This window comes from Pongo pygmaeus, chromosome 5 (genome assembly GCF_028885625.2).
Source record: "Pongo pygmaeus isolate AG05252 chromosome 5, NHGRI_mPonPyg2-v2.0_pri, whole genome shotgun sequence".
NCBI lineage: Eukaryota > Metazoa > Chordata > Mammalia > Primates > Hominidae > Pongo > Pongo pygmaeus.
The window spans coordinates 86,878,665-86,904,758 of record NC_072378.2 but is presented as its reverse complement, the minus strand read 5'-3'; the positions used below and the strand labels follow the sequence as shown (position 1 = coordinate 86,904,758).

The 26,094-nt window shown below is 39.7% G+C and overlaps 1 protein-coding gene across 2 annotated transcripts; it reads right to left on the bottom strand.

Moving 5' to 3' along the window:
• Positions 1-1,074: 1,074 nt before the first annotated feature.
• Positions 1,075-24,034, bottom strand: C5H6orf163 (chromosome 5 C6orf163 homolog). 2 transcript variants are annotated; one of them, XM_054491480.2, is made up of 7 exons: positions 23,576-24,034; positions 23,353-23,435; positions 22,713-22,883; positions 19,041-19,135; positions 17,445-17,552; positions 11,246-11,448; positions 1,246-1,747 (listed from the first exon to the last, which is right to left on the bottom strand). In XM_054491480.2, exons 3-7 carry the CDS (start codon positions 22,858-22,860, stop codon positions 1,312-1,314), a joined length of 990 nt encoding a protein of 329 aa, XP_054347455.1. In that variant the 5' UTR covers positions 22,861-22,883; positions 23,353-23,435; positions 23,576-24,034; the 3' UTR covers positions 1,246-1,311. The 2 variants fall into 2 exon arrangements, with proteins under 2 accessions (XP_054347456.1, XP_054347455.1); XM_054491481.2 differs by having other exon boundaries at positions 1,075-1,747; positions 23,353-24,034.
• Positions 24,035-26,094: the final 2,060 nt, after the last annotated feature.

Here is a 26,094-nt window from a genome sequence, read left to right as displayed (position 1 = left end):
CACTACTGTAAAACCTAAGATTGTTCTTTGAGATATTTTTCAGATGTTTGCATCCTGATGAACTGACACCACTTGGACCCATGACTCATACCAAGGAAATAAATCAACTGGTCCTGTAACTCCCACCCAGAAGCTGACTCGGCGTGCAAAGATAGTTCCAACACTCCTGTGATTTCATCTCCAACCAATCAGTAGCACCCATTCCCCAGCCCCCTGCCTGCCAAATTATCCTTTAAAAACCCTAGCCTCTGAGTTCTGAGAGAGGTGGATTTGAGAAATATCTCCCATCTTTTTTGTTTTACAACTGGCAAATATAGGTGAGTCTGTAGCCGTACCAGACCAATCTGGCCCAACTTTTACATAACAAAGTAGTACATTGTTTTTCAGTTGCCATGGACCCTCAGGTCATATAATCTGAGCATGCCAAGATGGACCAAGTGTTCAACCACAGAGGGAACCTGATTGCTCTGACTCAGGAGTAGGAACTGAATTAAAGAAGTGGACACTGCATGGCAGGATCCAGAATCCAACTGGATTGAGCTTTGGCATCACCCCATGGCAGGATCCAGTTAGATCATGCCTCCTGACGTCCCCTCATTGCAAGATCCAATCAGATCATGCCTCATTACCCTATGCTTTATAAAAACTGACCCAGCCCCCAGCTCAGGCAGACACTGCTTTGGGGACTATCCCTGGTGTTCTCCTTACTCCTTATAAGTAATAAAATCCCCTTGCTAAATCTTCTTTGGTTGTGGTCATTGAGTTGACACCCACCAAGTGACTGAACCTACCTGCCTGCTGTGTGGGTAGCAAGTCCTTCCTGAATTACTTTATATGGGAGTCCCAGAATTTAAATTTTATCCTACTGAATTTGAGAGAAATTGCTTTTTTAAATTCACAATGCTACTGCATTCACCAAATGATAATCTCTCTGCTGGAACTTAGCACACCTGCCCAAAACAGGAACAACCTAAGAACACTTTCCTTTACTTGTTTTCTATGGCAATAAATGCTGAAATAATTAATTATATGTCTGATGTAGAAATGAATAAAGACAGATACAGAAGTGTGTTTAGGTTTCATCCAAGAAATCTTTCCCCTCTTAATCAGTTTGCTCCCTCTCACTGTTTTTTCTTCTCAGACTTGGCTCACTATAATCTGGAATGTGCTTTTTGATATTTTGGTTTTCCATGAAAATTCTTATGGCCCATTAGTACCCTGCACAAGGCTGGGGAATCAATACATGGTTTTTGAGTAAATTTATTTAGTCTGGAATGATGTCTTTTGTAGTGAAATTTCAACTGAACACTTCTAATCAAGAGTTGTTTCGTTCTCCTTAATAACAAGATTAGAAGGTGTTTTCTTTCTTTCTGGCAGAATAAAATCTGCATGTCCTGGTGAAAGCTTAGGGAAGGTATAATTGATGTATTTTTGAAATGCCATCCTGGTTTCCTGTAATTCCTCCTCTAGGAAATCTTTCCAATTTGTCATGATTCCCAGTTGTTTTGCTATAGACAGCAGCTCCCCCTGGGTGTTAGCCAGTTTATCCATCATATTGCCAAGAGTGGCCTGATGTGTTTTCTCTGCTTCTTGAAGCACTTCCTGTACCTCTTCTTGCCTCTGCCTCTGAGCTATGCCATAGAGGATGTTCATTTCATGTTCTTTTTCCCTCATCAGTCGGGCCACACTGGTCTTCTCATCCTTAATAACTGTGACACCAGTATTCACAATTTCCTCCACGGCTTTGCTACAAAAGATAATATGGATTTATAAGTTAGATGGATTGGCTACTAAAAACAAAATAATTTCATCTTTAAACACAGATAAATGAGCAATTGTTGAGATAAGCCACCAGCCTGAGACAGGCTGATAAGGATGAGCTTTTGGGTTGCATTAGCTGTTATCAAACAAAACACATTTTCAGAGCAGGGAGGCTTCCTATGTACTTCCCTGCTGTGGGCTAAGGTGAGGCCACTAGTCTAACATCTAATGGCAACTTTAGGAACCTGAGACCACCTTTTTCAGGAAAATATACATGCATTGTGCTTAAAAATGAGGAGATAGGGTCAGAGTTCCAAACTCTGTAGAGAAAGTATTTCTTTATATTAATCCAGCTGCTGACCTTTAGCCAGAGATGAAAAAACTTTATACTCAGAGGATAGATTTAGCTTTAATCTTGATTTTATCTGAGCAATACTCTATGACAGTCACCTCAAGCTTTTTGGTCTCGGGAGCTCTTTACAGTCTCAAAATTATTGAGGAAGCCAAAGAGCTTTTGTTTATACGAGTTATAGGCATTGACATTAACAGTTATATAAACTAAAAGGGAGACATTTTAAAAATAGTAAAAATCTCTTATGAAAAACATTTTCCAAAACAATGAAATATTTCATGAGAAGAATGGTATAATTTAACTTTTTTTTTGAGACAGTGTCTTGCCATCACCCAGGCTAGAGTGCAATGGCCTGACCCTGGCTTACTGCAACCTCCAGCTCCCAGGTTCAAGTGATTCACATGTCTCAGCCTCCAGAGTAGCTGGGATTACAGGTGTGCACCACTACACCCAGCTAATTTTTGTATTTTTTAGTAGAGATGGGATTTTACCATGTTGGCCAGGCTGATCTCAAACTCCTGACCTCAAGTGATCCACCCGCCTTGGCCTCCCAAAGTGCTGGGATTACAGGTATGAGCCACTGCACCCAGCCTAATTTTTTTTTTTGCACAACTCTTTAATCTCTGGCTTAGTAGTAAAAAGCTGAATTTTCATACTGTTTCAATTTATTGTGATATCACACATCACAAAATCCCTGGAGAACACCATTTTATATTCATAGGAGACTAACAGTGAAAAACGCAAATAAAGTCTTAGTGTTATTAAGAAAATAGTTTTAATCTCATGGACTGCCTCTTTAAAGAGTCTCAGAGACCTTGAAGGGTCTCTGGACCACATATTCAGAAGCACTGCTAAATGATTAATATACTTCTGGCTATAATGTAGGGAATTATATAAAATTCATAGCAGCCAACCATGTTGACCTCTTACCATGCCCAAGCAGGTTAATGAGCATTCTGCGCATACATTAATTCAATGAATCCTCAAAAACAATTCTGTAGTGTGGTTCCATTACTATGCTCTTTTTATGAAGAGACATTGAGCTCACGGAGGTTAAGTAATTGGACTAAGTTTGCTTAATAAGTAAAAGAGGCAAAATCTGCAACACAACTCAGGCAGTCTGAGACCAGGGCAAAAGCTCTTAGCCACTGTGATACACTTCCAGTGGATTTCTGCAGTTAACATAGTTTGAGCAGAACCTCAAAGATTTGAGGTTTTAAGATCTCAAATGTATGGTTGTTAATAAAAATCCTCCCCCTCTGCCTCCCAGTCTAATACAGCCTTTCCAAGATTTACCACTGGCCCTATCTCCTAAATTCCATCCTCCAAGATGCAATTCTCTCATCTTCTCTGAGTCTTTCCACTTGACTTTCAAACCTGACAGACTTCCCTAGTCTTGAAGTAAATCACATCTTTCTTTAGCCTCTGTAGCCACTATACTATTTCTCTTCTTCCTTTTCCCACCAACTAAGCTATTTCCAATATTAATAACAGGGGTAATGATTATTGAGTACTTACTGTATTGCAGGAACTGTGGTAAGCATTTTACATGCACGATATCTCATTTAATTTTCACAATAACCCATTGAAGCTGATACTTTATTTACTTATTTACAGATGAATCTTGCTCTGTTGTCCAGGCTGGAGAGCAGTGGTACCATCTTGGCTCACTGCAACCTCCGCCTCCCACGTTCAAGTGATCCTTCTACCTCAGCCTCCCAAGTATCTGGGATTACAAGTGTGCACCACCACACATGGCTAATTTTTGTATTTTTAGTAGAGGCAGGGTTTCACTATGTTGGCCAGGCTGGTCTTGAACTCCTAACCTTAAGTGATCCACCTGCCTCGGTCTCCCAAAGTGCTGGGATTACAGGTGTGAGCCACCGTGCCTGACCTATTTTTATTTATAACCTGTGACTATTCCCTTGTAACAGGTGAGAAATGGAGGCTTAGAGAAGAGTGAGTTGTTGTTCAATGTCACACAACTGAGCACGCTGGGGAGTTCCTGCCCTTAATCATTACCTGCTTCAAGCTCATGAGTGGGCACTATAAATTTTTTGTCAGGAGGGTAGCACAGTGAAAATAACATTTTAGACTTGTTATTCAGGTAACAGTGGGTGAACTGAATCTTAGTGGGGTGAGCTAGAGAAACCTATTGTATCATTTCATAATCTTCTTAAGGTGCAATGATGAGGGTCTGAACTAATGACAAAAGAGAGGGTTGGGAAGAGGGAGAGAATGGGTTAAGCCTAGGAAATATTAAAAAGTCACAGCTGCCAGAATCTGTGACTGCAAGGATATAGGGGATGTGGGAAAAAGAGGAATCAAAACCAACTTGCTGATTTTCAACCTGGGTCACAGGAGAATGGAGGTTCCATTCTCCAACATGCAGAAGCCCCATCTCTACTAAAAATACAAAAATTAGCTAGGCATGGTAGTGAGTACCTGCAATCCCAGCCACTTGGGAGGCTGAGGCAGGAAAATTGCTTGAACCTGGAAGGCGGAGGTTGCAGTGAGCCGAAATCGCATCATTGCACTCCAGCCTAGGCAACAAAGCAAGACTCTCTCAAAAAAAAAAAAAAAAAAAAAAAAAAAAATTCATGCTTAAAAAGGATTCTTAACATAAGCGAAATATTTGCCATAGGAAAATAGCCAATTCTTGGGATATGTGTAAAATGTTTTTCAATGTACATAAATTAGTCTACCTGTATTTTTTTTTACCGAAAGAGGGCCTAGAAAGCTTATTATATGAGAAAGAACCGTGAAAGAACTAGGTATTAGTACTTTTTGGTTTTTCCTTCCCTTCTTCAAATTAAATCTTGGACACAATCTCTCTCCTCAAACATTTGAAGGATCACCACGCACAGAGGAGGAGCAGGGCCAGAAGCCAAGGGTTAAGGTGAGGCCCAGAGTTTTTGGATCCACATTAGGAAGAACATGACAAGTAGAGGTGTTCAGCATTTGGACCAACCACCTCAACAGCAACATCAAGGAGGCTCACCAATGACTGGCTGGCATCTAGCAGAAGGAATGGCACGTCCAGCTCCATAACCCCCAATGCCCATTCTGATGTGAAGTGAATGTCTATGCTTTCTGTGAGCAGTGAGGTTCTTCTGGCATCTCTATCTTTATGAGGCTGTACACTTGTAATTTTGAAATACACACTGTATTTCAGGGTGGCAATGGCCAGAAAAGTAACTGTTTTCAAAATAGTTGTAGTGTGTGTCCAAATTTATAGGATTCAGTCTGATATTTTATAAAACAGACTCTTGGAGAATGAAAACAAGTTACTAAATAAAAACATAATCTGATATCTAACAACTCAATCTTAACTGATAGGGAAAAAATAAACCATGGAAAATCCATACTAGCAATTGATCCTTTGCCTGGTTAGTCTGTAAATAAGCTATTAATCTACTTTTCATTAGAACTATAGGACTGTTAGCACTGTTTCAATCAGGTACAACCACTGTGTTTACCAGTAACCTATGTTCTTTTTTTTTTATTTATTATTATTATACTTTAGGTATATCTCCCAATGCTATCCCTCCCCCCTCCCCCCACCCCACAACAGTCCCCAGAGTGTGATGTTCCCCTTCCTGTGTCCATGTGTTTTCATTGTTCACTTCCCACCTATGAGTGAGAATATGTGGTGTTTGGTTTTTTGTTCTTGCAATAGTTTACTGAGAATGATGATTTCCAATTTCATCCATGTCCCTACAAAGGACATGAACTCATCCTTTTTTATGGCTGCATAGTATTCCATGGTGTATATGTGCCACATTTTCTTAATCCACTCTATCATTGTTGGACATTTGGGTTGGTTCCAAGTCTTTGCTATTGTGAATAGTGCCGCAATAAACATACGTGTGCATGTGTCTTTATAGCAGCATGATTTACAGTCCTTTGGGTATATACCCAGTAATGGGATGGCTGGGTCGAATGGTATTTCTAGTTCTAGATCCCTGAGGAATCGCCACACTGACTTCCACAAGGGTTGAACTAGTTTACAGTCCCACCAACAGTATAAAAGTGTTCCTATTTCTCCACATCCTCTCCAGCACCTGTTCTTTCCTGACTTTTTAATGATTGCCATTCTAACTGGTGTGAGATGGTATCACATTGTGGTTTTGATTTGCATTTCTCTGATGGCCAGTGATGGTGAGCATTTTTTCATGTGTCTGTTGGCTGCATAAATGTCTTCTTTTGAGAAGTGTCTGTTCATATCCTTCGTCCACTTTTTGATGGGGTTGTTTGTTTTTTTCTTGTAAATTTGTTCGAGTTCATTGTAGATTCTGGATATTAGCCCTTTGTCAGATGAGTAGGTTGAGAAAATTTTCTCCCATTTTGTAGGTTGCCTGTTCACTCTGATGGTAGTTTCTTTTGCTGTGCAGAAGCTCCTGAGTTTAATTAGATCCCATTTGTCAATTTTGGCTTTTGTTGCCATTGCTTTTGGTGTTTTAGACATGAAGTCCTTGCCCATGCCTATGTCCTGAATGGTAATGCCTAGGTTTTCTTCTAGGGTTTTTATGGTTTTAGGTCTAACGTTTAAGTCTTTAATCCATCTTGAATTGATTTTTGTATAAGGTGTAAGGAAGGGATCCAGTTTCAGCTTTCTACATATGGCTAGCCAGTTTTCCCAGCACCATTTATTAAATAGGGAATCCTTTCCCCATTGCTTGTTTTTCTCAGGTTTATCAAAGATCAGATAGTTGTAGATATGTGGCGTTATTTCTGAGGGCTCTGTTCTGTTCCATTGTTCTATATCTCTGTTTTGGTACCAGTACCATGCTGTTTTGGTTACTGTAGCCTTGTAGTATAGTTTGAAGTCAGGTAGTGTGATGCCTCCAGCTTTGTTCTTTTGGCTTAGGATTGACTTGGCGATGCGGGCTCTTTTTTGGTTCCATATGAACTTTAAAGTAGTTTTTTCCAATTCTGTGAAGAAAGTCATTGGTAGCTTGATGGGGATGGCATTGAATCTGTAAATTACCTTGGGCAGTATGGCCATTTTCACGATATTGATTCTTCCTACCCATGAGCATGGAATGTTCTTCCATTTGTTTGTGTCCTCTTTTATTTCCTTGAGCAGTGGTTTGTAGTTCTCCTTGAAGAGGTCCTTCACGTCCCTTGTAAGTTGGATTCCTAGGTATTTTATTCTCTTTGAAGCAATTGTGAATGGGAGTTCACTCATGATTTGGCTCTCTGTTTGTCTGTTGTTGGTATATAAGAATGCTTGTGATTTTTGTACATTGATTTTGTATCCTGAGACTTTGCTGAAGCTGCTTATCAGTTTAAGGAGATTTTGGGCTGAGACAATGGGGTTTTCTAGATATACCATCATCTCGTCTGCAAACAGGGACAATTTGACTTCCTCTTTTCCTAATTGAATACCCATTATTTCCTTCTCCTGCCTAATTGCCCTGGCCAGAACTTCCAACACTATGTTGAATAGGAGTGGTGAGAGAGGGCATCCCTGTCTTGTGCCAGTTTTCAAAGGGAATGCTTCCAGTTTTTCAGGAGCTGAAATTGTGGCAATAATCAATAGCTTACCAACCAAAAAGAGTCCAGGACCAGATGGATTCACAGCCGAATTCCACCAGAGGTACAAGGAGGAACTCGTACCATTCCTTCTGAAACTATTCCAATCAACAGAAAAAGAGGGAATCTTCCCTAACTCATTTTATGAGGCCAGCATCATCCTGATACCAAAGCCGGGCAGAGACACAACCAAAAAAGAGAATTTTAGATCAATATCCTTGATGAACATTGATGCAAAAATCCTCAATAAAATACTGGCAAACCGAATCCAGCAGCACATCAAAAAGCTTATCCACCATGATCAAGTGGGCTTCATCCCTGGGATGCAAGGCTGGTTCAATATACGCAAATCAATAAATGTAATCCAGCATATAAACAGAACCAAAGACAAAAACCACATGATTATCTCAATAGATGCAGAAAAGGCCTTTGACAAAATTCAACAACCCTTCATGCTAAAAACTCTCAATAAATTAGGTATTGATGGGACGTATCTCAAAATCATAAGAGCTATCTATGACAAACCCACAGCCAATATCATACTGAATGGACAAAAACTGGAAGCATTCCCTTTGAAAACAGTAACCTATGTTCTGATTTTCTACCTGGGACATGGGGAACCCCTGGCTCTCTGGTCTGGCAGGAGACTGCAGGCATTTCAGAAGTTAGGCAAGTGAGGGACATCTCCAGATGCCAGCATTCAGCAGTGCATTTCTATCCCCGGGTTATTAACACTCTTGAACCTCCCCTTGGCTCTGCCTCATTATACATCACACTTTCTCCTTCCATGGCTTTGCTCATTCGGTTCTCATTCTTTTGCCTCTCTCACAAGTGGGACCTCCTACCTTCTCTCTAAGGCCCAACCCATGACTAACTTCCGCCAAAAAACCTACCTCACTACATACCCCACCCATACTGCTTGATCTTTCCAGGACTTTGAACTCTTCCAGCACCTATGTGCTATTTGTACCAGTCCATCCAGCCTTGCTTGTTGGGGGCAGCCATGCTCTAGTGATTTTACACAATGTTGAGGAAGGGCCCTTAATTTGTGCCACATCCACAGAAGGTACTTGATGAGCTCTGGTGAAGTGAACAAACCCTCTAGAAAACTCACATAGCTTCTCTACCTGTAAAGCAGGTAGCATAATGGAAGGTCATAAGCTTTGGCATCATAAAGGCCAGGGTTCAAATCCGGCCCTGTCACCTCTTTCCTCTGTGACCTTTGGCAGTTTGCTTAGTTTCCCTTTAAGGCCTTAACCCTCCAGGGTCTTTGCCTGAAGATATGTAGGATGATACAATCTCCTAGGAAGGGATATGCAGATGCAAGAAGGAGTATACAAAAGGCCTTGCACGTGCTGGGAATTGAATAAGGGAAGCTGTCAGTAGGAATTACAGCCATGACCACAAAACATCCTGAGTGGTCACTTCATTTATGCCTTGCCTTGGGCTAGAAAACAATTAGAACCTTTACAAACAGAGATTATTTTTTTTTTTTGAGACGAAGTTTCGCTCCATCGTCCAGGCTGGAGTGCAGTGGTGTGATCTCGGCTCACTGCAAGCTCCGCCTCCCAGGTTCATGCCATTCTTCTGCCTCAGTCTCCCAAGTAGCTGGGACTGCAGGCGCCCACCACCACGCCCGGCTAATTTTTTGTATTTTTAGTAGAGACGGGGTTTCACCTTGTTAGCCAGGATGGTCTAGATCTCCTGACCTCGTGATCTGCCTGCCTTGGCCTCCCAAAATGCTGGGATTACAGGCGTGAGCCACTGCCCCTGGACTTTTCTTTTAAAACTTTAAGAGAAACAGTCCAGTGTCTCCTGGGCAATCTGTTTAGAATCTAATCACCTCAATCCACAAAAAGATTTTCTGTATAGTTAACAAATTTCTCATGATATATAAGGGTTCTGAATCCTTAAGTCTTGATGAAAGTTTATAGTAAAATAAAAGATCTGCATAGAATTCTCAACAGTGGTTTCTCTCCATATATTAGTTTCTGCAAATTCTCTAAAGAACAGAGGAATCTAGTATTTTCTAGAAATAAGATCTGGTGTGCTGAAGAATGGCTTCGACTAATTGGAAGAAATTTAAACCATTTGTTCAATAAATATTTCAAGAATGCCTACCATGTGCCAGACTTTCTTCCAGGCACTTGGGAAACATCAATAAACAAAATGGGCATTCTAGCTGGATATATTTTAACAGTACACATGGCAGTTCCTTAATCCTAGTCTACGGATTCAATAAAAGGCAGACATTGAAAACCTCCCATCAAACCTCACAGAGGAAAGGGCTGGAGGGGGAGCAAAAACAATCTAGCAAGAGAGGGAGGAGACCGCAAGTGTGTGTGAGGAGGGGACGCAGAGGCTCCCACAGGTGAGACAGAGCTCCTGCAGATGGCCGCCAGGAGAGAAAAGAAAAGAGGATCCACCTTCCAGTGCATTGGGCCACGACTCATTCCCTAACCCCCTCCTGGTATCCCCTCTCATCTTCCTCTTCTACCTCCACAATGACCTGCAGTCTATGCAGGAAGAGAGGTACCAGTTAAACTGTCACAGCTGCAGCTCTCATTCTCATTTATCTGTACCTCCTCCAGGATCTTACCTGTGTCCCTGTTCTAAAGAGTTCTAATGAAAAAGATTTTACCCATTAATTATATAGAAATGGATCTGTTTGTTAACTCAAGCAGCAAAGCAAAAGGGACCACTCACAGACTAGGAGGCCAAATAGGGAGGTCTCAGTCTCAGCTCTGCTGCTACAAATCAGTGATTGTGGGCAGGTAAATGACCTGGTAAAAAAATCTGGAAATTATGGTTTTTCTCTTGCACCTGACAATCCCTGAGCTCCTAACTGCTGTCCTGTTCCAGCTAAGAATCATTACATATATGTAAATAGTTACATTGATTTTCTTAAAATATATATATGTATGATCTGATCTGTGATTATGCACATACATATGGCTGTAAACACATCAAAAGGGCATGGAAGGATATAAACTGTATTGTTTAAAATAACTGTCTCTGGGAGGCAGGGAGGGTGTAGGGGAAGCAATGCATCAGGACTTGCAATTTTTCCTCTATATATTTCCATAATGTCAACTTCTTTTGCAACATATATTACTTGCATAATAAGAAAAAGACCAAAAAGTAACACAAACACAATAGTCTATGATCTAGGCTAGAGAACGTGAAGATTGATTTTAATGATGTGTTTATGGGAAACTGTTTCTTGATTCCTGTCCTTGGCTTCTTAAAACTGGTGATACAGAATGAAAAATACCATATTTAGAGAGTAGCTATCTTTCAAGCAGGGACAGGAAGAAGATATGATTGAGGAAGAACACACGAGAGCTTTAGAAAACAGCAATTTTCAATCCCTTAAGCTGGGTGGTAGGTTTTTGAATATTTATGTTATTATTTTTCTTTAAGCCACACACATACTCTACAATATAAATTGTTCCCTATGTTTGGTGTTTTCCATAATAAAAATGTAAAAACACAAAAACTGGGCAATATCTACCTATGTACTGTAACCTTATCTGTTTCTCCAGGTTGATTTTGATAAAGGATACTAATTTGCAAATGAGTTCTCTGGAATACCTTTTCTGGGCCCGGATTGCTTCTTGGGCGATGCGTCTTTCTTCAGCCCTGGCTTTCTCCACAGCTTCGACCTTCTCTCTGTGGCATTCCATCATAATCCTTTGGATTCTGTGGACCATGCGCTGTTCTGCAGCCAAGTGCTCTCTCTTCATTTCGTCATCCATGTTCTGATACATCTCTGTCTTAGTTTTAGCTGTCACTTCCTGAAGCAATGGCAAAACTAGGTTTAGCTATTACAGATTTGATGTTTAAAACTGCACATTAAGAGGCTATTTAAACTATAGTTTTATCCATCTGCTGGCAAGTGTACCTGTTAACACTGATGATTTAAAAGAAGAGTGCGTATGATATGGAAAACTTTTATTTATATGATGTTAGGTGAATCAAAAATGTACAAACGATGTAGCATAAATATCTATGTAGATAATACTGAAAGGGAATATGGAAAAAAGAAAATAGTTGGGTTAGAGGGGTAGGGTTAAAGGTCTTTTTTCTTGATTGTCTAAATATTCTAGTATCATATTATCATTATACATAATTACATAATGCAATTCTGCTTTAGTAAGCCAGTCCTGGAAAATGGCAGAAATAATTATTATGCCTCCTGAGTGTCTCCCGGGTAGGAGGGAACCTGAGGTTCAGGCAGAAAACAATTGCATGATATGACAGTCACAGCAATCTGCTCACCTGTCCCCACCATTTTTCAGCATTCCAGCTTATTAGTGTTGTGGGGCCCTTTCTCCTTCAGGGAAGAGAGAGGAATAAGTGCTCCATTGTTCCAGGAAGGAGGACCTGAGGAGGGCCTTCTACCAAATAAGGAGAGGAACCACTGGTCAAACCAAGACCTGTGGAAAACAGAGCCACAAATTGTGCTCAAGGAAAACCCTGTCACCATTTTGGAAATGCCTACTAACTCCACAGTGTGCCTGGCACTCCGAGGCCCAGAAGCTACATACACAAGAAGGTGGGGATCTTAGTCCTCAGGGGATTCACTGTCTAGTGAAGGAGGCCAACAACCTAATTGTGCAGTACATGTTACAGAAATATAACAATATGTAGAAATATAACATTATAAAGAGGAGGAGCAATTCATTCTGTCCAGGTATTTTAAAACTTTCACTTAAAGGTAATTATTTTTTTTTTGAGACAGGTTCTCATTCTGTTGCCCAGGCTGGGGTGCAATGGCACAATCATGGCTCATTTCAGCCTCGACCTCCCAGGTTCAGGCAATCCTCCCACCTCAGCCCCCCATGTAGCTGAGATGATAGACACTTGCCACCATGCCTGGCTAATTTTTTTATTTTTTGTCGAAATAGGGTTTCACCATGTTGCCCAGGCTTGTCTTGAATTTCTGGGCTCAAGTGATCTGCCCACCTTGACCTCCCAAAGTGCTGGAATTACAGGCATGAGCCACCGTGCCTGGCGCAAAGGTAAATGTTTATCTCTATTTGGGAAGACATCAAAAGAACATAGAGAAATTAAGTTATTTCACATAGCACATCAATGGAAGAACTAGGGATAGAAGCCAGGATTGCTGACTGCCAGTTTCTCACTTCATTCCTGGCTGTGATGCTGGAGTCTTTCAAGAGATTCATCAATTGTACAGTCTTTTAAGATATAGTACAGTGGGTTTTCTTTCTTTTTCAATAGCTGCAGAATCCCTTCTTTAAATGAAATCTTACCCAGAATAGAAAGGAATAAAACCAGTAAGAGTTCTCCTGGCTGAAGACTGCTCTACTCCCTTTAGCACCATTTCTATGGGAGCCCCTGAGAGAGCCAGCTCTGTTTACAGTGTCCAGAGAGAATCCTCAGCTGAAGCTGAGAGAAAGTCAAGAGAACTCTAAATTGTAAGGGAAACTGAAATTGCTTCAGCTTCTTAGAAGATTATTTCAACAATTAAAATATTTGTTAAGACAAACCTTTCAGCTTTTTCAAGAGAAAAAGTTCTCAACTTCTCACTTTGGCTACTTCAAGGGTGAAAAGTTAAAAAATGAAACAGACACCATAAATCAACTTTAAGAATCTCTCCAAAGTGGCCTCAGTTCATGTATTTAGAAAATCTTTTTAGGAAAACATTGGCCATTTAGAAATGCTAGCTGAGTTTCCTACACTGCAGAAGGCTTTGTCTCTTAAATCACTAAAATTTTTTTGACAAAAGAATATTTTGAATGGAAATGTTTCTAAATGTCTTTAACACCATAAAAAGAACATTATGAAACAATCTAACACTTTCTTAATGATCCAGGCTTGGTAGACAAAGATGAATGATTGTACTGGGCCAAAAACTTCATGTGGCATTTAATAATTGTTGAAGTTCATACAGCCACTTGTATCTGTCATAAATGACCCCAGATCACTTTGCTTTTTGAAATTTAATCTTTGCTCTTTGTAGGTATCAAATCAAATTTTTTCTTTTCTTCAAAGAACAAGAAAATTACTTGCCATCAAGCTGAGGATGCTGCTGTAGCTGCTATCAGTGAGCCCCTTTTTGTTATTTTTACTTTCCAATATTTAATCTATTTCCAATTTGAAAAATCAAGCAACCCTGCTGGGTGTGGTGGCTCATGCCTATAATCCCAGCACTTTGGGAGGTTGAGGAGGGCAGATCATTTGAGGCCAGGAGTTCGAGACCAGCCTGGCTGCCAGGCCAACATGGCAAAACCCTGTCTCTATTAAAAATACAAAATTAGCTGGGTGTGGTGGTGCACACTTGTCATCCCAGCTACTTGGGAGGCTGAGGCAGGAGAATCACTTGAACTCAGGAGGCAGAGGTTGCAATGAGCCAAGATCACACCACTGCACTCCTGCCTGGGCTACAGAGAGACTCCATTTCAAAAGAAAAGAAAACAAAATAAAAATCAAGCATCTAAGTCTGTTGGGTTTAGGCTGCCAAATAAGCATAATGACATCTGAGTGGGGGTGAAGAGGTTCTACTGTGTGTAATAAGGCTGAGTTATTCTCTTGTAGTCAGAGGCCTTTATTTAACTCCTTAGGGGGATATTTTAACTTACTTCTGGGTTTTCAAGTACATTCTCAGTAATTCAGACTGCTGGGTGGTGGTTGAGTTTAAGACAGGTGAAGTACTACCATAATATATTCCTATATGAATCAATATTTTTTTTCAGAATGAAATGTATTTAATGGAACTCTTGCAAACATCTGTTGAAGAAGGAAAAAAAGCCAGTGTCAATAGGGTGGTGTAAGACTGTTGTATGCCTGAATTTTTTTGGCGCAAAGTGATTGTGTGTTTTTTTTTTTAATTTTCAATTTTTGTGTTGCATGAGGTATTTTGATATAGGCATACAACGTGTAATAATCACACAAGGGTAAATGGAACATCCCTCACCTCAAGAATTTATCCTTTGTGTTACCAACAATCCAATTATACTCTTTCAGTCATTTTTAAACATACAATAAATTGCTGAATCATAGAATTTAAAAATGACATTCCAGCCCTTTATTTTGGCTGGGCTGTGAAGTAGGTATTCAGATAATTAGAAATTATCTGATTCCTAATTACTAACTAGGAATTCAGATAATTGAACTCAGTCCCTCTTTTATGTAATGATTTAATAAAACCAAAATTCATTTACTGCCTCACATAGCATGTGGAATACATATTTAAAGCTCCAAAAATAATTAAGTAACCTGCTGTTTGTCAGTGTTCTTATTCAATGTAAGGAGACCTTACATTGAAATAAATTGCTTTTACTGAAATGCATCTTGAGAGAGTCACCCCACATTTTGAGATATTGTAAGAAACAGATTCATGGACTCCATCATGTTAACTGTACAGATGTTTGACAGGCATTTTTACATAATGTCCCCCTCAGGAGATAGTGCTCTGAGGTTTCATAACTAGGAATATCTGAGCCTCTCAAGTGCCTAATTTGCCTGTACCTTACGGGCATGGTGAGTCACAACATTTCCCTCTTTGCATTGGCTGCCAGAAAGCTCAAGGCCCAATCAGTGATAATTGCACAGGACATCGTGGCATATATACATTTTTAAGTTTTAAATTTACCTATGACCTTATTATATTTTCTACTCTAGTTTTTCATTTATTTTTCCTTAAGCTTTCATCTTCTCATTTACTTTTTGATATTATTGTCTTTCAATAATATAAACACCTTTTCAAAAGATTACCTATCCATCAAATAAGATCTAGAAATTTTATCTAACAGCATGCATTTGAGACACACCAAACTGTTAACATCATGTAAGAGCAATACCTGGTGGTCTCGACACATCAGAATTTAATATTTGGTTCTAGAGGAACTTGGTTTTCTGCTATATATTGGTAATCTCAAACTTTAATATGTGTGAAAATCACTTGGGATGCTGATGGAGTCTGTAGGTCAGAAAGAGGCCCAGGAATCTGTATGTCAGGCCCCCAAGTGAATAGATTCTGATGCAGGTGGTTCACAGACAAGCCCTGAGAAGTAGTACTGATGTCTGTGTCTTGGTATCCTACAGATATAACAGGTTGAAATAACCCCACACACTACTCTTAGACAAATCATTCCCTCATAAATAAAAAATATCTGAAATGGTGGTATAAATGTAAATTCCCAACCCCCGGACAAATATTTCAGGAAGGTCGATCCCCCTTTAACTATTTACCTTTAAATAGGGTTTCTTTCTACTGAAGCACTAAGTGCATCAACTCCACTCAAAGGCTGCGTGGGGTACAATAACATTATTTAAAGAAAGACTAGCATGTGAACCTTGAAACAGGCATCACATCTTCCTTATGTCTTTACAACCTAATGCCAGGAACATTCAAAATGTGTATCAACCAGCACAGTAGGGCCCACCTATCTGAATGGCCTCTGGCTGCAGCATTATAGCAGGGAACTAGAGCCCCTTGCCAAGCCATGAGTTATCCTTTTAAATTGCTGGATTGGGAGAGGTCCAGGAGTCTGCTGGGGAAGCAACCAGGGTGACCAAGGTGATAGAGGGCTTAGCGGGTGACTATTTATCAACTGATAGAGAAGTATTTTAATACTTTAATTGCCAGTATGGCCATACTTGTACATAGCAGCTGAAGAGCAGGCCTGCCTAAGACATGCTATAAATGCTCTTCACATTTTGAACTGAAATGGGGAATGGGCAGTGGGCCACCACAGCCAACCCCTCAGACACCATACCAACCCCGGCTGAGGTAGGCCACTGGAGCGAAGCAGGGAGCATCCTGCTAGCCTTCAGGACCCATGGGGAGGAGCTCCCCTTCCTGCCAGCAACTCCTCTCTGGGTAAAGGCAGTTGATTTTATCTCACCTGGTACAGATCTAATATATGGTAGGTGCTCATTGTTGCAACAACGAATAAATTGGCCAGCAGTCCCTGAACTGCTCATTAGTGTTCCTAAGTTAGGCCAAACCTGGGGCCGGACCTCTGTCACTTTCCTCCAGCTTCTGCCCATGTATTGTCATACCTGTACCTTATCCTGTTCTGTCCCTCCCTTGACCAAAATGTGAAAATAGTTCTGTAACATTTTCCTTTGAGCAGATTTTGTAATCGAGGTACTGAACTAACAGTGAATCCTAGGGTCTCCACCTGAAAGTTTGTAAGTGACCTAGAGTCATGTACTTGAACAGGCTACAGGTTAGTAACCCTCATCTGTGACATCTGGCCCTGCATTAAATTCTTGAGGGACAGCTCAGATGTCCCTCTTGGCAGTACAGTAAATGCAAAATTTAGAAAAAAGGATGCAATCAGAGAAGGAGGAGAACAGCCTGCTTCACTTGTTCAACTATTTGAGCACCTACTAAGTCAGGGAATTGTGCTGGGCACCAGGGCTAGTCCAGTGATGAGACAGACACCCCTGCTGAAAGCTGCAGTCATGTGGGGGAGTCAGACATTCAACAACTAACCACACAATCATTTATTTAATTACAATGGTGAAGACTGCTGTGAAAAAGATCAGGGTGTCATGGACAGTGTGTGGGTGGCAAGGCAAGGTTGGTCAGGCAAAGCTTCCCTTGGGAAGTAAGCTATGGGGTTCTTCTTCACTTATTCATCACTGCTCTAGAAAGCTCAGCATCTCTTCTGAGAACCTCCCAGGGGATCCCAGCTAATGGCCATGAAACACCAATCTAGATTTTCTTATTATTTTTTTCTCATTCCCTTGCCAACTTTTTTTTCTTTTTACTAATGTAATTAGTTTTAAAAGACAACAAATAAGCCACTATAAAAACCTGTAAATCTTTTTGATGTTCCTCTTTCAAAATCTGAATTTCAATTTTGTGTCTGTGATTTGCTTCTTCAAGTGCTTTCTCCACTGCTTGTTTTTGACGTTCATTAGCCTTTGAAAGAAAGAATCCATTTATCTATTAATGTATCAGAATAAGCACAGGGAAACTTGGCTTATTTAGGATGTTGGTAAATCAGGTTTTCAAGTTTACTGAAAATTAGCAACAACCATGGAGTCCCTAATTTCTTGCGCCATTCCTATCTCAAACCTCCCATAGCAAACTGTCTGCCTTAGCCAGAGATGCTCTAACGCATCCCAATCCAGAGCTAGCCTTGCTGTTTCTGGAATCGCTAAAGGCAAGGCAGCTTTACTGTATAGAGGCTGCTGGGTTGCCTTTTCTCTTTGGCACTTTATTTCTTGCTTGATTGACTCTCAAAGTAACATATGTGCATTGTGGAAAATCTGGAAAACACAGTGAAGTGAAAAGATGCACAAAGCTATTAGGAGCTGAGTAAAGAGGCAGAGTACCATCCAGGTCCCCCGCATTCAGTCTTCAGAAAGAACTTTAACTCTATTTGAAAAGGATACACAGAACACTAGACCAACTTACATTCAAATTGTAGACTATTTACAAAAGCATCACCCTGTATTAGGATGTATAATTGATGGTTCACAATCAGTTTGAATTTTACCACTAATAAAAATAGATGACTACAAAGATTTTGAGATAAATCAAAATCTGGGGTATACAGAACTGGAGTATTCATAAAGAACTGGAGCATTATGTATGCTCAAAATATTTTCATAGCAAGCTTTTGCTGGCATTAATACTGAGCAATGCTAATACTATTTGCTATAATGTCTATTTTATAAAGAAACTGAGAAACATTTTTCTAAGCATTGTGGTTTGTTCTGCTCTCAAGGAGCTGTAATTCTCTTTAGGAAGTTATTGATGTCATTCTATGACTGGAAGAAGTGGGGCTACAGGACAGGATTTGCTTCAGTTTGATGCCTTGGATTCCACTGTGAGCCCCGATATTCAAATTGCCCTTACAGTGCTCAGCAGTCATATGGACAAGGTATCAAGGATTTGGGAGAGAGGGGAGGAAAAGGGGAGTAGGCCATAATGAAGCATTTGAGGAAACAGGAGTGTTATATGCTCCACAAATGGATGGTCTATATATTAAATGTTAGGCCATAAGAAACAACTATCAACAAGGAGTCTTCTTAGACATTTTTTTTTCTTTTTAGTTTTGGTTTCAATCAAATGAAAATAAAGGGAGCAGGAGTCCTCCATACAGAGAGGGCAGCTGAGAAGGAAGGAAGCTCCTGATGATGCTGGCTTCTTACTAAGCACCTACTGTGTGCCAGGCATATTATTTCACTGAACCCCTCCCAACTATCCCACAGAATGGGTACTATTATTACTTTTTTACAATGAAGAAACCAAGACTACGGAGGTTGTAGAACTTGCCCAATGTCCCACAGCTAGCCAGGATTCAGTCAGTTCTGACTACTACACTATGCAATTGTTTCAGACAAATCCAAAATGTGAAAGAACTGTAAAGATGGACTTAGGTTGACGTTTAACTTCTTTTACCTGAGCCCATACTTCAGCTTCTGCTTTCGCAATGTGTTCTCTGAGTATATCTTCTTGAAACTGCTCTTCTTTTTTCAGAATATTTGCCCCAATATCTGTGTATTTGAAGAGCAATGGTCATAAACCTCCACCGACTGCTTCCTGGCTTTCCTTTCCACCATTATCTAGTTATTTATGAGGGCTATTTAGGAGACATGTCCTTTTAGGAGATGCCAGTATATATATTTCAAAGATACCCATTGAAAGAGTAAGATTTTCTCTGATTAGGAGGGAATTCACAGCACTGTCAGGCCTGGATAGAGTTGGTCATTTTCCTCATCACACCCAGTCCACACAGCAGACAACTGGGGAGGTGAAATAAATGCCCTGAAGAAAGGGACACATTTTGTACACCCAAAGTAGAATGATGAGTGAATATTCAAGAGGTCTTAGCACATTATACAGCTCTCTCTCTCCCTGTTCCTATTTGGGTGCTAGGGCTAGCATCAGGAGAAGGGAAGTGGAATGCCTTCAACACATTACATGCCTTTCTTTAGCGTGTGGTTCTTTGTGGGTTTAACTGCTTCAGTATGGAGTGAGCTACGGGGTAGAAGTTTACTATTTTTCCGCCAATGATCTAATTTGATTTCCAAATAATAACATTCCCATAATAATATCCTCTCTACCCAGACAAGGTAATAAAAGTCTAGAGAGGTTAGAGGACCACGCAATATCAGATAGCCAGGTCCTTTTCCACTAGGATTTCTTTTTTTTTTTTTTTTTTTAGAGAGGGAGTCTTGCTTTGTAGCCCAGGCTGCAGTGCAGTGTCGCCATTTCGGCTCACTGCAACCTCCGCCTCCTGTTTCAAGTGATTCTCCTGCCTCAGCCTCCTGAGTAGCTGGGATTACCACCATGCCTGACTAATTTTTATATTTTTAGTAGAAAGGGGCTTTCACCCTGTTGGTCAGGCTGGTCTCGAACTCCTGACCTCAAGTGATCTGCCCACTTCGGCCTCCTACAGTGCTAGGATTACAGGCCTAAGCCACCATGTCTGGCCTTCCTCTGGGATTTCTAAGCTGAAGGTAATAGATTCTTGGAGCTATCTGGATCCATATTCCTCCTTTCCCAGCTGCTGGAGTAAGTCTAGCTGCAGCAGTAAACCATTAAGCCAACTCACTAAAAGGGTAAGCATGGACAGATTGAAAGCCTTGATGCCAGATTTCCCTTGGGTTTCTCTGTTAAAAGAGTCAAGAAATTCTATTTTATGCAGTCTATTCTGAGTTATGTTTCTGTCACTAGCAATTAAAAGTATATGTTTGGTGGCACAGAGTCTCCTACTAGTTCATCAGAGAATCTTAAAAACACAGGGCATCATATATTACGGTAGAGATGGACACATACTGCAAAAGCCCAACATTGTGTAGAAATAATTAGAAAAGATTTTCTAGGACAAAATGTGACTAAGCATGGACCATCAATGTATTGAACTTCATAAAAATGTGATACAAGTGTAGGCTACCACTATCCTCTTTTATGTTTAAATCCCATTGGTTTTATTAGTTGTTCTCAACCCTGATTGTACAACAGGATCCCTGCAAAGCTTTTTTAAAAAATGCACGTACTGTAAAAGGAACAAACTATTGATAAACAACTTGGATGAATCTCAAGGGCATTGTGCTGAGCGAAGAAACCCAATCTCAACAGGTTACATAATCTATGATTCTTTAGATAGCATTCTCAGTGATAAAATTATAGTGATAGAGAACAGATTAGTGGTTGTCAGGGGTTCAAGTTTGGGGAGAAGAGAGTGACAGCTAAGGGGTAACACGAGGGAGTTCCTTTGTGGTGATGGAACAGCTCCATGTTGTGATTGTGGTGATGGTTACATTAATATACACACATGATAAATTTCATGAAACTATATGCCAGGGGGAAAAAAGTGTACATAAGGTCTGTACCTGAGTTAATAGTATTGTTTCAATGCCAGTGTTCCGGCTTTGACAAAGTGCCAGGATTACGTAAGATATCAATGGAAGCTGGATGAACGGTACAGGGGAACTCTGATCTATTTTGCAACTTGTGAGTCTTAAACTATCTTGAAATAAAAAAGGTTATTTAAACGTGAAGGAAAAAATACACATGCTTAGTTCTGACCATAGAGGTCCTAATTTAGTGGCTCTGTGTTAGATTAGTATTAAATCCAATGAGTCTGTGTTTGGATATCTGTATAATATTGTTTTTCAAAGTTGTATATAGTGCACTGCCAGGATTGAGAACTATTGTCCTATGAAATACTCACTAGCTCTTCTATGGACATTTCAACATGCTTATAGAGAACAGAGAATTTCGACTTTCTTTTTTTTTTTTTAACTTAAAACAGTTCAAAGACAAATAAAGGTCACTGAATAGAAAAGATTAATTTCTAACAATAGATTTAACTTATCCACTTAAGGTTTGGGTTAGATATTCCATAAGGCACAAGGAATCAATCATTAAGGTATATCTAAGAATGCAGATACACTGTCCTGGGTATGAAAAGTCACTTTAGAGATTATAATGAATCATTCATACTAAGCATTTACTAAATGCTAAAAAACAATTTTGGAATTGATGTTTTTAGAATATGATTCCAATTTGATCTCCCCCCACATTTTAGTTTTTTTTTTCCAAACACCTCTGCTCTCCAGCTTCTTATATTTTCAAATATCAGGAGTGAAATGAAATCACCCTTAGTTTACCATTTTAAAGGAAGAGAGGATCAGAGAAGTATTTTGAGAGTTCTTAGGAATATACCTACAAGACTCAAGGTCAGATTGAAAACTCTTATGGGGATAAAAGAGAGATGGAAACCTATAGTACAATTTGATTTGCTTATTATATATACATATCTATGTACAGTAAATGTCCTCATGTCATCTATATGTATCTACTTTTATGCCACCAGCTACTATTTAAAGGTTATATAGTTTCTTTTACCCATTTATTAGGGTACTTAAAATTTTTTTTCTTTTTTTTTTTTATTTGAGGCAGAGTCTCACTCTGTCACCCAGGCTAGAGTGCAGTAGCGCGATCTCAGCTCACTGCAACCTCCACCTCCTGGGTTCAAGCAATTTTCTTACCTCAGCCTCCCGAGTAGCTGGGATTACAGGCGCGTGCCACCATGCCTGCCTAAATTTTTTTAGTAGAGACGGGGTTTCGCCATGTTGGCCAGGCTGGTCTTGAACTCTTGGCCTCAAGTGATCTGCCCACCTCGGCCACCCAAAGTGCTGGGATTACAGGTGTGAGCCACTGTGCCCATCCAATTAGGGTATTATTTAGAGATAATATTTCCTCTCCTACACATACTGAAAGGTACTCAAGTATGGCCAAGGGCAAAATGAACTCACATTTACTATTATGTGCCAGGATTTATAATAGATACAAATACTTCATTAAAGTCTCATAACAACCTGTAAGATAGGTATTAGTATATTTATTTCCACATAAGGAAACAGATGGAGAAGCTAAATACCCTGCCCAATACATACAACTGTTAAGTGCAGAAGCTGTATTCCAACCCATATTCTCCTCAAATATCCCTGTAGGGACAAGCAACTCTGAAGAGAAAAAAGCTGATAAAAGTCTATGTAACAGAAAGAATGACACATAAGGCTATGAAGCGTTAGAACAAAGGAAAACAATAAAGTCACTTACCTAGTATGTCTTTGTGAGTGTAAAATCGTGTCTTAAGTGGCTTGTATTCATGGATCCGTTTGAAGGTTTTTCCAAAAGGGGCTGGTGGAATTATTTTATTACAAACAGCACAGCAAACAAAGTTTTTGTAATCTGAATTTCTGATCATAGTTAAATTTCAGATGTCTTCTCCTATTTACAGTTAAAATAATCTTAGAATCAGAAAAAGTCGTTTCAAGAAAAGCTGAAAGTTTAAGAAAGCTGGAAGAGGTTCAGGGTTTTAGGATAATGCTAGAGGCTGGTAAGGATTAAATGGTTCACATGATTAGGTAGTGGTTATGTGTCTAACATTAAAGAATGGTGCTAAAAGCCCCTGCCATAGAAGGTATGGGCACCAGGTTTGGGAAGATTTAAGCAGTTGCTCCTTCCCAGACTCTAGCATTAAGTTGTTAACTTACTTAGCAACTGTTGCTAGGTAAGACAAGCTTTGCTCATAAAAGCAACTTCAAATAATGACAAAAGGGAGCATGATACAGCCATTCATTTTCCTGATACTTTCTATATTAGTTTCCTATCGCTGCTGTCTTATTCTGTTTTCTGTTCCTTATAATAGAACACCTGAAACTGGATAGCTTATAAAGAAAATGAAATTATTTCTTACAGTTTATGGAGGCTGAGAAGTCCAAGGTGGAGGAGTTGCACCAGGTAACAATCTTTTTGATGGTGGGAACTCGCTGAAGATTCCTGAGGTGGTATAGGGTATGACATGGCCAGGGGCTGAGCTCACATGCTAACTCAGGCCTCTCCTCCTCTTCTTATAAAACCACCAGTTCTCCTCCCATGATAATCCATCAATCCCTTAACCCATGAATGAATTCACTCACCCCTTAAAGGCCCCACTTCTCAATACTACCACATTGGGGATTAAAGTTCAACATGAGTTTTGCAGAGGACAAATATTCAAACCATAGCAACCACTGTGACAAACTACACAAACTTCATAGCTTAAATGTAACACAAATTTATCCTCTTGCATTTCTGGAGATCAGAAGTCTAAAATGAGTCTTAGGGGCTAAAATCAAGTTGTTAGAAGGGCTGGTTCCCTCTGGAGGCTTCAGAGGAGAATGTGTTTGCTTGCCTTTTCCAGCTTCTAAAGGTCATCCATATTCCTTGGGGTCATGGCCTCGCATCATATAGCCTTTTCCCCCAGTGCTTCCATAGTGACATTGTCTCTTCCTCTGATCTTCTGCCGTGCTTTAAGGACCTTGGTGATTATACCAGCCCCATCTAGATAATCCAGGATAATCTCCCCATCTCAGAATCCTAAACTTACACATATCTGTAAAGTCCCTTTTACCACATAAAGTAACATATTTACAGGTTCCAGAGATTAGGATCTGAACATTTTTGCAGGAAAGGAGAGCATCAGCCAGCCTACCACACTTTGTTTTAAATGGTTTTTAAAGAATTAATTTCTTTTAAGGCCAGCAATGGAGGTAGCTTAATTTCTTTTAGGTTTTTAATAAACATGATGTTTTGGTGCCATGGTAATAGAACTGGGAAATATCATGGTATCTTGAAGAAGAAATTACTTTCATTAAGTCAGCATTCAAAATTACTAAGCCTGGTTTTCAAAATCACATGGTTAACTAATTTGTTCCTATAATTTTAGATAAACAGCCACAGAAATTCCGCCTATCACAAAAATCTGTGCAACTGATTACACCAAGTAACTGAATTTTAAAAAATTGCCTGACAATGTCATATGCTGCATCTACTTGGCAGAACTATTTTATAATAAGTGAATGCCATCAGTGAAATTAATTTCAACAATAGGACTCCCATAGGGCCCTGTACCACAAGTTACTCTATAATTTATGTTAACACATACGGCCTGATAACTGGCTGATGACCTTAACTATCAAATTGTGCCAGATTTGACTTCAAGAAAAGGGTTAACTGGGACTTGGAGAGGAATTAAAAACAAACAGATGAATTAGTATGAAGAATGGGGATTACTGCATCCACACAGTTAATTATCTGGATTGAGAACTGAGGCTACTTGTGCCAATGACTTTCCTATCTGTTACTAGAAATTCTTGCCCAGATGGAAGGATAACTAACTGGCCTTGATTTGCCTGGGACTGTCCCTGTTTTAAAACTGAAAGTCCTGAACTTCCTTAGTGTCTGGCAAATTGGAAGAGTTGGGCCTCCTATGGAAGATAAGGCTGTAAAACCAATAAATACTTTCAGTGTTTGCCTTAGGAAATCCTTGAAAACCAATTTATCAATTGGACAGCTTGCTGATCTAGGCAAACAACTCTTCCATCAGAAGATTAGATTACTCCCCTGGGCAAAGAGTTCACTTAACATTTATTGAACAATAGTTTACTAATCAAGGCTTGCTTCAAGATCTAATCTGTTATGTCAGGTACCTTGCCCATTCTCAACCAGATTTCTGCATTGAAAGACCCTTCTTTAATCACTTGAACTCAGACTTCAAAACACTTTAACATCTTCCCCTGACCATTCCATTCTTAAATACAGCTAACTTTGTAAAAGTGGTATTTCCCCTTAGTGCAGCAGATTTAACAAGCTTAGTTTTGTTTGATCATCAGGTTGTTCTGATGGTCTTTTGAGGGAGCTGGCAGTTAACAGTCCTTTACATAATTCTGTTTTAAAGTACAGGAGTGTTTCTCTACTTAAGATCTAAACTTCTTATTTTTAAGGGCTAATGTGGCTGCTTTATTATTATGTGCACATTTACACACAGAAGGTGGTATAGTATGGTGAAAAGATCCCTAGACTTTAGAGCAAGAAGATACAGGTTCTAGTCCTGACTGAGAATCTCCATGATCTTTGGTAAATCTCTTAGCCATTCTCAGCCTATTGTCTTAACCATAAACTGACAGGATTGGATCACGTGAAGTTCAATGTTCAGAATCTTCAGACTATTTGAAAGGTATTTTATTTTTGATGGTTATACCCTCATTCAACAGAGAAAGGATGAAAACATCAACCATAGCCAGGCAGCTGTTGACACTCAGCACACACAAAGACTGTCTTACAACTTGTAGCCACTCTGTAAAAAGTATCATAGTCAGGTACTTATTCCTAAAATCCAGTATGATTCTTTCCTGACACTGCTTTTCACAGCTTTGTGCTTGACTGACTCTAGTTACTTTGGTTCATTCACATAGATCTTACATGACTTAAGTCTGCACCTTGCACAGTTTCTGCTGCCCTCCTGCACTGCAATCTCTTGACAGTTCACACAACTAATATCTCCTCTGCCACCAAACATCAACTTATTCTGTTGAATAGTAAAAAATTCTAAAAGATGGCAATGTGTCATTAAATGTGTAAATTAAAAACAGAAGAACCCTAGTTTTGTGACAGCCAA